At 68.0% G+C, this 11,299-nt stretch overlaps 1 protein-coding gene and 1 non-coding gene across 2 annotated transcripts; both read left to right on the top strand.

Moving 5' to 3' along the window:
- The first annotated feature begins 449 nt into the window (after positions 1-449).
- TRNAS-GGA lies at positions 450-521 on the top strand. Its single transcript has one exon. It is a non-coding gene; the product is annotated as a tRNA-Ser (tRNA).
- Positions 522-1,447: 926 nt separating this feature from the next.
- On the top strand, positions 1,448-11,037 carry CUNH14orf80 (chromosome unknown C14orf80 homolog). The gene is made up of 8 exons (XM_018044459.1): positions 1,448-1,605; positions 1,703-1,781; positions 2,062-2,264; positions 2,533-2,688; positions 3,561-3,659; positions 5,887-5,973; positions 6,466-6,633; positions 7,182-11,037. Exons 1-8 carry the CDS (start codon positions 1,462-1,464, stop codon positions 7,503-7,505), a joined length of 1,260 nt encoding a protein of 419 aa, XP_017899948.1. The 5' UTR covers positions 1,448-1,461; the 3' UTR covers positions 7,506-11,037.
- Positions 11,038-11,299: the final 262 nt, after the last annotated feature.

Raw genomic sequence — 11,299 nt, 5'->3', positions numbered from 1 at the left:
ATAGACCAGTCTCCTCGCCCACAAAAATTCCCTCATGCCCATCTGCCACACCCGGGCCCAGCCTCTGTCCAGGTCACCTGCTTCCTGTCTCTGTACACTTGCTTTCTGAACACTTCCTATAGATGAGAAGTAATATTCGCTGGAAGGACTGATCTGACGCTCTACTATTATGGCCACCTCATGCAAAGAGCTGACTCGTTGGAAAAGACCCTGAGGAGGGGGCCACAGAGGATGAGATGGTTGGATGGCATCACACTCAATGGACATGAGTTTGAGCAAATTCTGGGAGATGATGAAGGACAGGGAAGCCTGGCGTGCTGCAGTCCATGGGGTCGCAAAGAGTTGGACACGACTTAGCAACTGAACAAAACACCACGTGGTGCTTTGTATCTGCCCTCCTCCATGTCTACCCGAGTCCTTGTAGATTCCCCGAACTTGTACTGTGGGCTTCCCTGGTGGCTCAGAGGTTAAAGCGTCTGACTGGAATGCAGGAGACCCGGGTTCGATTCCTGGGTGGGGAAGATCCCCTGGAGAAGGAAATGGCAACCCACTCCAGTACTCTTGCCTGGAGAATCCCATGGAGGGAGGAGCCTGGTAGGCTACAGTCCATGGGGTCGCAAAGTGTCGGACACGACTGAGCGACTTCACTCACTCACTCACCAGTAAACTTAATAAGGCTAGCTCTGAAATTACCCAAACTGCTTTCCAAAGTGGCCGTGCGGATCCCGCTTTTCAGTGGTAGGAAGAAGGCTGAAGGGGCAGGACAGAGGCAGGCAGGGGTGGGGTTGGGACGGGGTAAGGGGTAAAGGGTTAGCTAGGCAGAAGCTGGATTGGACAGGAAGGGGCCGGGCGGGGGTCTGCAGGCGTAGGTTTGAGGGGGAGAGTCGCCGGCCGGTCGGGAGGAGCACCTGCCTGCGTGACGCGGGGCTGATCGGTCTAGGGACGTCCCCCGGTGCCCGGGTGCCGGCCCCCACGTCTGCGGCCTGGCGCGCGCGGTGGAGCCCGGGAGCCCGCAGCGGCCTGGCCCAAGAGGGCTGGAGGAGGCAGAGGATCGCTCCCGGGGTTGTTGGCGCCCGGCAGCAGTGCCCTCCCAGCCGCCGGCTGTTGCCCGGCCGCCGTTTGGAGCAACCGGAGGTGCGGAGCTGATTGGCGGGATCCGGACAAGGCGTGTCGGAGTTGCTGAGCTTGAGTCGCGGAGGGCGGGCCCCGCGGAGTTCTCAACGCTGATTGGTTCTCGACGCACCGGAAGTGCCTCCGCACGGGGCGGCACAGACAGCACCCAGTGCCGGGGGCACCGCTCATTGGGGGAGCTGGAGGCGTGTCCCAGCCGGCGCGGGGATTGGGCGGGCAGGCCCGGGGGAGCGGGACTTGCGCGGCGACTGGGCGCGGGGACCCCGCGCTCGCGCGGATTGGACGCCGGAGGCGGTGGCGCGCAGTCCGGGGGAGGCCAGTGGGAGCTCCATGGGGAGGCGGCGGCGGCGCCGGCCCGACCCGGCGGACGCGGCCCGGGCTCTGCCCGAGGCCATCGCTGCGTTGAGCCGGACGCTGCCCGCCGCGCCCAGCCCCGAGATCTTCCGCCGCGCCAAGTTCGACCGTCCGGAGGCGGTGAGGCCAGCAGGGCAGGCAGCCGGGCGCGGTGGGCCCGCGGGTGGACGAAGGGAGGTGGCCAGCTCCACTGGCAATGGTTCTTTGATCCCCGCAGGCCCCCGCGCTCTGGCGGCTGCTCTTCCGTGTGCTCTCGCCGCTGCCCGCCGACGGCGCCTTGGCCTCGCTCGCCCTGGGTAAGCCTTCCCGTCAGGCCCGCCCCGGCCGGCCCCGGCCCCGCCCACCATCCACTCACGGGACAGCCTTCTGCAGAGCCCCGCCCGCCGTCCCACCTCCTCGTCGGACCCGCCGTGGTGGCCCCGCCCCTCCCCGCCTCCTGGCTAGGTCCTCGTGTCCCTGCGGGACCCTCCGGAGCCTGCTCTCTGCTCTGGGGTCGCGCGTGGAGCCCTTCCTTAGAGTCTGGGGGAGTGTCGCCTCCAGTGGGTGGCCCCCCTGAGCTGGCGTCTCCTATCGCAGAGGCTCAAGCCCGCTGGGTGAAGTCGGCGCTGCGCTCCCAGGGCTACCCGAGGCGGGCGCTGGTGCAGCTCCCGGACGAAGGCTCACAGGGTGGCCGCGAGCTGCTGCTGGCCCTGGCCTGGCTCCTGGCCCGCGGGCCCCTGCCCGAGCGGCTGCTGACCCAGAGCCACGTGCGGCTGGGCGACGAGATGCCCGTGTGCGAGGTGGGTGCAGGAATCCCAGCCTGGGCCGAAATCCGGGGTGCGGGAGCTGGATCGGCGGGGTCGGCCCTGTGGGGGTCAGCGTTGCCCTCCTGAATGCCCGGGCGAGCACACGGAGGCAGGGCAGGGCCCGGTGTGTACACAGGGTCTGTTCCCAACTCTTCCTGGCACCCCTCAGACTTGGCTGTGGTCACTCCCATGGGCCTCCTTTCCCTTTCGGGGTACCTGTGTGGGGCGCGGGGGCAGCGTGTGACCATTGCCTGCTCCGCAGTGTGAGGCCCTGGCCAGCCCTGGCCTGCCTGCTCCCGGTGTGGAAGCAGAAGGCTGTGTGGACATCCGCCACCTGCAGTGGCTGACGGGGAAGCTGCGGCTCCGGTGGCGAAACCTGATGGCCGGTCAGCAGGAGCAGTGCGCCCTCCTGGGCAAGGTAGTGCCACTCTTGCAGCGCCTCTCTGCTGCACAGGCCTGTCCAGCTTCCCAGGTCAGGATGGGGCCGGCCTTTGGCTAGATGTGGGTCTTCCCAGGCCTGGCTGGCGACTGACTGGTTGGGGGTGGCCTGACGGTGGGACGCTAGGGCTCCGGATTGTCCAGGAGGGGCCTTGAGCAGGTGCTGCTGGGCGTCTGTGGGGCAGGGAATCAGGGAAGCCGGGGGGCGGGAAGGCACCTGGTCCTCCCTGAGTGTGGCTCAGGCACAGTGGGCAGCTCTCTCGGGGATCCTGATGGCTGGTAGAGCTCAGTTGTGGGGGCACAGGGGTCCCCCTACTGGCCCAGGGCATGTTCTGGGCTGAGAAGTGACTGGGTAGGTGGCCTGGGCTCTCTCCAGCACAGGACTCTTTGGTGCTAGAACCCCTGGCAGAGGGTCTTTGGCTCAGCTTGTGTTTCCTGGGACGCCTTCACTCCCTTGTCTGGGCTCCAGCGGCTCCTGCTGTGTGGGGCGTGCTCCCTGCTGGCCTCCCCGCTACCTTCAGGCCTCCCCTTGCTGGTGCACCTCCCGCCCCCCCAGACCCAGGTAGCCTGTGTCCCTGCCATTGGCCTCACTGGACCACCGAGCCTGTCCGGGGCTGTTTCTGCCACCGCCCAGGCCTGCCACTTGATGAGCTGAGGCGGGTACAGGGGTGCGGGGGCTGGGTGGCGGTGCCCCTCCCTCTGCAGGGCCTCCTGGGGGGCCCCGAGCCAGCCTCAGCAGTGCCAACTACTCTCCCTTGCTGGGCCCTGTCTGAACCCCCTTTCCTGGTCTGTGCCGTGCCTAGTGCTGGGGGGCACCCAAATGCTCAGCATGGGGTCTGCGCTGCGTTTCAGATCCACTCATACACCCGCGGCTGCCACAGTGACCGCAGCCTTGGCCACCTGTCTGTCACCGAAACGGAGCTGCTCAGAGACCCCGAGGGCGGCCGGCAGGTGAGGCTGGTGGGACCGAGGTGGGCGTGGCCCAAGGTGAGAAGGGGCCTGGGAGGGTGGCACCCCCAGGCAGTGGATCGGCTGTGGGTGGTCGTCAAGCTCACCATCTAGCTTTCGTGGGGGATGGGCACGGCCTCTGTCCCTCTCCTTGCCCCGGCCTGCCAGTACTGCCATGAGTGTGTGTGGCTGGGTGCAGTCTGGGCCGTGGGGAGAGCACAGGTGTCGGGCGGCTGGCAGCCAGCCGTGGCGGTGGCGGGGGGACACTGGAATTAAGGAAGACAACCAGGGTCTGGGCTGACGGGTGTGGGTGCCTGTGGAGGTGTCGCCTGGTGATGGGCTGGGAGTGGCCCACTCTGCTGACCTTCATTTCAGGAGCCCCCTCCATTCCTGTGTCCTACTCGGAGGCTCATGTGGCCAGGGGCTCCTGGGACAGAGTGGTGGCTGTGGCTCGAGTGCTGGGCTCTGGCTGTCCAGAGTGAGGCTGGCACTGCCCGGCCTGGGGGCACTTGGCCGGGCAGAATGACTGAGGCTCAGGATGGGCCTGGCAGGTCTTGGCTGCACTGTTGCGTGCTCCTGGGGGTCTGCTCCCTGAGGTGGGGTCAGGGTGGCTCGTGGGGCCCACCTGGCTGGCATTCCTGGCGGCTGTCTGCTGGCTCTGTGGGCAGGACTGTGCTTGGCCCTTGAGGTGCTGAGGCAGCAGCTGGGTGTACTGAGATGCCCTTGGCTTGGTCCCCTTTTGGGGTGACTCAGCGGGGCCTGGGCCTCCTGCCCCTGGTCCCCTGGTCAGGGGAGCGCGGGGGCTGTGGCAGCCCCAGCCTGGTGCTGTCTGGGACCCCAGCCTCCGTGGGCGCTGGTCGGGGGGGCGCTCCCCCTCCGCCTGGGGGCTGGTGTGAGTTGGTGCCGCAGGACTGAAAACAGTGTCGTGGCCAGGTGGAGGGGGACGCTGACTTCCTCCCAAGGTTTGAGGATGGTCTGGGGGTGGCAGCTGGGAGCAGCCTACTTGAAGGGCCTGTGCTCTCAGGATTGGTCCCAGAAGCTTCTGGGATGGTCTCTGGTTGCTGTCAGTGGCCAGGCGTGCTGTGGGGCGCTAGGCGTTGTCCTTGTCCCCCATCTGCTTCTGTACAGCCTGCGTGTGGGGGGTATGGGCACCCCCGGGACTGTTCTTGGGAACCGATGAAGCTGCTTTTCTCACTCGCCACCAGGTGTGTGCGTGTGTGCGTGCGTGCGTGTGTCTGTCTGTGTGTGGTATGGGCACGTGGCTCCGCCCTCCCAGGTCCACAGCCCTCCCCCAGGTTACGGGGCGGCTCTCACCGCAGGGAAGCCTGCCTCTACCTGCTCCACTGGATCTGGGCTGGACCTTGGCCTGGTGTTCCAGCCCCCCTGCCATCTGGCCAGCGGTGCCCAGTCCCCAGTGGCATGCCAATGTTCGTGGCCTGGGGCTCCACGCAGCTCCTGAGAAGGTCGGCAGGGCAGCCTCAATGCTGGCTCCGGCTGCTTGTTGAGCCCTGGAGTACATTCTGGGCTGTCTTCTAGGAGTGGCCTGGGCCTTCCCAGGGGACCAGGGGCCTGGGAGGCGGTGGAGGCCGATGTGTCTGTCGCTTGCCGTGGGCCCTCTGGGTGGACCACACCTGGCCTCACCCCCTTCGGCTTCCTGAGGCCGTGGCGGCCTGGGCAGGCGGGGGGGGCTCAGCACAGGGGCCACCTGGGCCCACGCGCGCCGGTGTGGGGTCTGCAGGTGCGGGCGTGGGGGCAGGGAGGGGCGCAGGGGGCCGTACGGCTGTGTTCTCCATGCTGGGCCCCTGCCCTGTCCTCTGTCACCCTGAGCCAGGCACCGCACAGCCCCTGCCCTGCCTTTGGGTTTAGGGGGTTATAGGGGAGGGGCTTCCCAGAGCCCAGAAGTCTGCTGTCCAGGACCCCCAGCTGCCCGAAGCCTCCAGGGTGCAACCCTCCATCAGTGGGGATGTGGCGTGGAGTCCCGAGTGAGGGGCACCAGCGCTTAGCCCCCACCCGCAGGACCCATGGTTGCGGCGGGCACGGGGGCTCCTGGGGTGGTCGAAGGCCCGGCGGGCCTGGCCTGGGGGTGCCAGAGGTGAGGCCGCCCCGCCCCGCCCGTCAGCCTGCTGTGAGACGGCTCAGCCTGCCTGGGCCGACCGGGCTCGGAGGCAGGAGTGTGGTGAGCACGATGGCGGGCCCTGCGCTTGGCTCTGATACGGGGCTTGCGTTGCAGCTGTTGCAGCTGCTGGAGACAGAGAATGCGCGGCTAGAAGCGGCCCTGGAGTGGCGTCGCCGGGAGCTGGTCTTCTGGCAGTGGATGGTCAGGAGGCACCCCCCCCCCACCCCCTGCCTGTCCTTCCCCTCTGCACCCCTCCCCTCCCGCCCCACCCCTCCCCTTCCCCTCCCCTGCCCTGCCCTGGCCACGGCAGCCCTGGACCTTGGTGGGTCTTCCTATTCTCCAGGAGAGAAGAGAGGTCTTGGGGATGCCCCCTCGCCCAACCCTGAAGCCGGTTTTTCACCTGGGCCTTGGGTTTCGAGTGTGGGGCTCTTTTCAGACATCTGTCTGTCCCATCTCCACCCTTCCCAGCTACTGGGGAGACCCAGACTCCTCAGGGGGTCTCAGCCTTCTGGAAGTTTGGCCTCTGTGCGTCCCTGGTATCCAGGCCCCCTGGGGTGAGGGTCGGTCCAGCCCCTTCTGTGGCCTTGGGGTGGGAGCTGAGCCCTGCTCGCTGTCCCCGCTGGCTGGGGAACCTGGCCCATGGTCGAGGCCCGGGACTGCTACCCTCCTTCTCACTGAGGTCTCTCCCTGCAGGACACAGTCCTGGATGCCTGCTCCCCGGAGGACTCACCGCCCATGTTTCTGCCCAGGATCCCTGAGCCAGAGGCTGGAGTGGCGGGGCTGCTGGCGCGGGAGCTGCAGGCCTTGCAAGAGGAGCTGCGGGAGGCGGCAGAAGCCCGGCGGGCTGCCTGGCAGGCTACGGTGAGCTGGCTGCGGGCCTGGGCCACCTGGCCGTGGACTTCCATGCTGGGGTTGCTCCATTCGCTGTTTGGAAGACGTGGGCTCATCTGCCAGACTCCCCGGTGCCCCACCCCAGCCACCCTGTTGGATGTCTGGAGTGCTGGGTGGGGCTGGAGGTGGGCTCCTCGGGTCTGCGCCCTGGGCTCTGAGCGGACCCCCGGGACTTGGCCTGCAGGCAGCAGCCAGGCCCAGTTCCCCGCCATACCTCAGGGAGGAGCTGGGCCCGAGGCAGGGTGGTCCTGAGGGCTCAGGGCTGCGGAGCTGCTCCGGCTGCGGGCCACGTCCCAGGCACCCAGCACCCCTGGCTTGGGGCTCAGGTGCTCGATGAGGGTGAGACAGCCTGGAGGGACCAGCCTTCGGCACCAACTCGGGGTCATCCCCCGCCCGGGGAGCAGTGACGTCTAGGCGGGGCTGGGGCGGGGGTCAGGCTCAGTGAGAGCCAAGGGGCCCGGGGCTGTGTGCTGGTGGGCGGCTCGCCCTTGGCTCACTGGCTGCTGTCTCCTGTGCAGGTTGGTGGCCACGGGCCCGAGTGGAGAGCTGCGAGGCGGGCCCTGCAGGCGGCCGTGGCGCAGGACCTGGCAGCCCTGCAGCGGTCCTGGGAGCAGGACGAGGGCCGGGCCCGGCCCCACGGGCCCCACCGGCTGGTGAGGACCGAGGCCAGGGTGCCTGGCGGCCCGGGCCTGCGGGCCGCCGAGGTGACGGAGGCGCTCAGGGCCCGGGAGGCCTGCCTGGAGGCAGTGCTGTGCCAGCTGCAGGGCCAATGTCGGCAGGAGCTGGCCAGGCTGGCAGGAGCGAGGCCTGGCCTCATCTGGGTCCCACCGCCCACACGCTGAGTGCTGCAGGCGCCCCACGTCCAGACGGCCTTGGACGGGCAGGGTCCATCCCCAGCGGCGCAGGCTCTGGGCCCTGGGGCCCCACATCAGGCAGAGCATGCCTGCACCCTGCGGGCCTGGAGCAGGCCCGGGCTGTGCCCCCGAGGAGGTCGTGGCAGCCCCCCGCCATGCGCCTCAGGCCTTGCTGAGCACTCGGAGGAACGCCGTGGAGGCCTGCTGGCAGAGCCGAGGCTCTAGCTGGCCTCTATCTGGGGAAGCGGGCGCCCCTCAGGCCCGGGGGGCTGCCCGGGTGCTGGACAGACGGGCAGGGCCTGCAGCGCGGGGTGGGTGTGGGGCAGCGTGCCCTGGGTGCCCCTGCACAGCCCGCTTGGGCCAGCCTGTGCCTGGGACATGTGCAGTGACGTGTGAGCGTCAGACCGGGATGCCTGATGGGAGCCCTGGGTTGGGGCTCTGCTCTGTCCCTGGGGGTGGTGCCCAGGGGCCCGGGAGGGAGGCCAGTGCGGACAGAGCGGCTTTGTTTCCGAGGCTGTTCAGGGGTGGGGCCCGGCCTGACAAAGAGCCCTCTGTCCGGGGATGTCCCGCCGGAGCCGGCCTGTCCCCGTCACGGGAGCTTGGTTTCTCGTGCCCACACCCCACCTGCTGTGGGCACAGCCGGGGCCTGGCCTCCTGGGCCAGGCTGCCCTCTTCCCGGGTCCTCGGGCCCCCCAGAGTACGTTCTCCTTGGTACTTTGCCATCCGTGGGGCACCAGCTGGTCTGGGCCTTTGTCCCGGGTGGGGGCATGCCCATGGCGCCTCTGCACTGGCCTCTGGAGCATCGGCCAGACCCAGCAGTGGCGAGCGGACACCCCTGTGAGGACTGCCTGTCTGGCCCTACCCCGCGGCTGGCCCCTAGAGCATCGGCCAGACCCAGCAGTGGCGAGTAGACACCCCTGTGAGGACCGCCTGTCTGGCCCTATCCCGTGGCTGGCCCCTGGGTTCCCTGCACCCCCTCCCCGGCCGGAGCCCTCCCGCCAAGGCCGTGGCTCCCTGCTGCCTGCAGTTGGGGTCCAGGCACCTGACCCAGGCCCTCTGCCTCGGGTGTTGAGGCCACTTCTCATCTCCCTGCCACCACCCTCCTGCCTGCTGGATGGGAACAAGTCCATGGAAGGACTCCCTGCCTCCTGTGGACTCCCTGGGGCTGCGATGGCCACGGCCTTCGGGAACCCGAGCTTTAGAAACTCAAGTGGAAACTCAGTGCCTCGGGGCTGGCACTCCTCCGCTGACCTGCAGGCCCAGTACAGTTCAGCCAGAAGCCCTGTGTGTCTGTGGGACTCGGGGTGCTGACCCTGGAACACGTGGTGGCCCATCCTGAGAGGCCAGGCTGGTGGGCGGCGGGCCCTCTGCGGTGACCCTGAGGCAGGAGCTTGCCCAGGTTGCGGGGTGCAGGCTGGGGCCCTGGGGTCGGGCTCCTCCTGCTGGGGTAATAAGTGAGCAGGGTCCCCATCCGGCCACTCCGGGGGGCTGAGGCCCAGTGGGCAGGCCAGAGGCCCCGGAGAATGTGCCCTGGGCCGCAGGCCCCACCCGCTCCTCCTCGGACCCTCCGCTTCCTCTCCACCTCTGCACTCCCCCTGGCCTGCCAGCCACCAGAGTCCCCTTCTGTGTGTGATGTGATAGGCTCACAGGCTGGACCCCTGGGCTCAGACCCTGCCCACAACCCCGGCCTCGCGTGGGGCAGCGCAGGCCCGTGTGTGCCCTGGAGCCAGCCTGGCCTCCCACCTGCAGACACAGCCCTGCAGGAGGTGGGCACACCGCGCCCCGCTTGTTGGGGACTCACTTCATTGAGGCGGAGGCCTGGTCACTGAAAGAAGCTGGAGCTGCAGCTCTTTGCGGTACCGGCCGTGTGTCAAGGCTGGAGTGGAGTGGATGGAGCTGTCTGTCCAGGGGCCCCAGAAGAGAGGAAACAGGCAATCAGATGAACCTTCGCTGTAACCAGGGGCGACGGGCAGGGCCGCCTGTGGGTGAGGGGTAGGGCGGGGGCGGGGCGCCTGGATTCCAACCGCGGCCCCCCAAGCCCCCTCAGGGACGTCTTTCGAGGTGGGCGTCCGCTGTCGCCAAGGGGAGAGGCAAGGAGCGAGGGTCACGGTACGCGGGCCCCCTGCCGAGGCCTCCTGGGGCCCAGGGGCCGAAGCACCGAGTTTTCTAGAAAACAAGCCTGTCGCAGAAGACGAGCAGAGCAGAGCAGCCGCGACTCGGGCAGGGAGGGCTCGCCCCCGGGGGGCCTCACTGGCGGTCACGCCGTGAAGACCCGTGCTTCCGCCGCAGGACGCGCCGCTTCCACCCTCGTGGCCTAAGATCCTCGCGTGACGCGGCCAGAAAAAGGCGCTGGTCACGCGCGCGTGACTTTGGAGACGTTCAGCTCTGGGGTCCCACTCGCTCCTGGGTCACCTGTGGCGTCAGAAGGCAGGGCGAGGGCCCAGGTGCCCCCCGCAGCCGGGCAGCTCCGCCCCCCGCGCCCGGACTCTCATCCCCGCCGCTCGTCTCCGTGGTCCTCCAGGCGCCGGACCTCCCTGCCCGCTGGCTGGCCCCCGTCTCCCTCGCCGTATTTGCACTGGTCGGCCTTGGCCTGGGGGCGTGGCTGGCTAATCAGGACCCGGCGGCCTGAGGGTGTCCCCCGATCCCGCTGAAGTCCAGGTGCGGGTGGGCAGGAGCATCTCGGAGCCGCATGTAGGAGACAGTCCCTGTCGGTGGGGCCCAGCTGGCCACCCGTGCCCTCCCCGTGGGCGTGGCCGCTGCCCACGAGGTGCCCAGGAGCTCCGGGGGCCTCAGCTGGGTCCTGGCTGCCAAGCGTGGCGGGCAGCGGGCTCTCCGCTGGGCGGGGCGGGGCGGCGCTGATTCTCCACTGTCTGGCAGCCAGGACCGCCGCGGTGCCGTGCCTGCCCTGGGGCTGGGGGTAGGCGGGGGCCACGCGGTGCCTGGGGGGGAGCGGACACCCGGACGAACCTGCATAAGGGGTAGGGGCCTGCCCTGCGGGGGTGGGGGTGGGGCGACAGGGTGCTGAGCGTCCTGTCCAGGAGGGGCGTCAGGAAAGGGGGCGCTTCTGGGGAGACTGCGTGGGAGGGGCACGGACTGCAGGCTCTCCTGTCTCAGGTTGGCGGGGTGGTACCCTGCCCAGGGCCAGGTCCCGTCTTGGTTCTGAAGGGCCCCTCTGCCCCGGGTGGTCTGGGGCTCAGTGAAGGGTGGGTGAGGGTCTGGCTGGCGCCTGGGGTCTCTCGCTCTTGGCTGTGGGCGTGTCTGCTGGTGGCTTGCCTTTAAAGCTGTTTTTCTTCCTATAGCCTGTCTCTTTTTTTTCAGCAGCCCTGTGTCTTCACGGTGGCCTGTCCAGCTGGGGCTCCAGGACTGGGTTGTGGTGTGTGGGACCTGAGACCCCCAGCGAGGGGCTGCACTGGGAGTGTGGGGTCTCATCCACTGGGCCAACAGGGAATTCCCTTTTCTGGTCTTTATTTACAAGTCCCGTCTCTCCCCCTCCCATTTAGGGACATGTTTAAATCGTGGTGTAAAACACAACATCAAATTTGCCATCTTAATCTGCCTGCTAGCGCTGCAGACACTGGGGGCACAGGTTCAAGCCCTGGGTGGGGAAGATCCCGGGAAGAGGGCCTGGCACCCCACTCCAGTGTTCTTGCCTGGAGAATCGCATGGACAGAGGAGCCTGGTGGGCTGCAGTCCATGGGGTCACAAAGAGTCGGACACGACTGAACGTGAACACAAAATCATTTTTTAAAAATTGAAATACAGTAGATTTACAATACTGTGTT

Source organism: Capra hircus, unplaced genomic scaffold, assembly GCF_001704415.2.
Source record: "Capra hircus breed San Clemente unplaced genomic scaffold, ASM170441v1, whole genome shotgun sequence".
Lineage (NCBI taxonomy): Eukaryota > Metazoa > Chordata > Mammalia > Artiodactyla > Bovidae > Capra > Capra hircus.
This window is presented reverse-complemented; position numbering and strand designations above follow the sequence as displayed.

What these genes read in the sequence shown, in the direction of transcription:
- CUNH14orf80 (XM_018044459.1), top strand. Translation starts at nt 1,462, where the DNA reads ATGGGGAGGCGGCGGCGGCGCCGGCCCGACCCGGCGGACGCGGCCCGG. An exon ending in AGTTCGACCGTCCGGAGGCG is followed by an intron (nt 1,606 to 1,702) that starts GTGAGGCCAGCA and finishes TGATCCCCGCAG; the next exon opens with GCCCCCGCGCTCTGGCGGCT. An exon ending in ACGAGATGCCCGTGTGCGAG is followed by an intron (nt 2,265 to 2,532) that starts GTGGGTGCAGGA and finishes CCTGCTCCGCAG; the next exon opens with TGTGAGGCCCTGGCCAGCCC.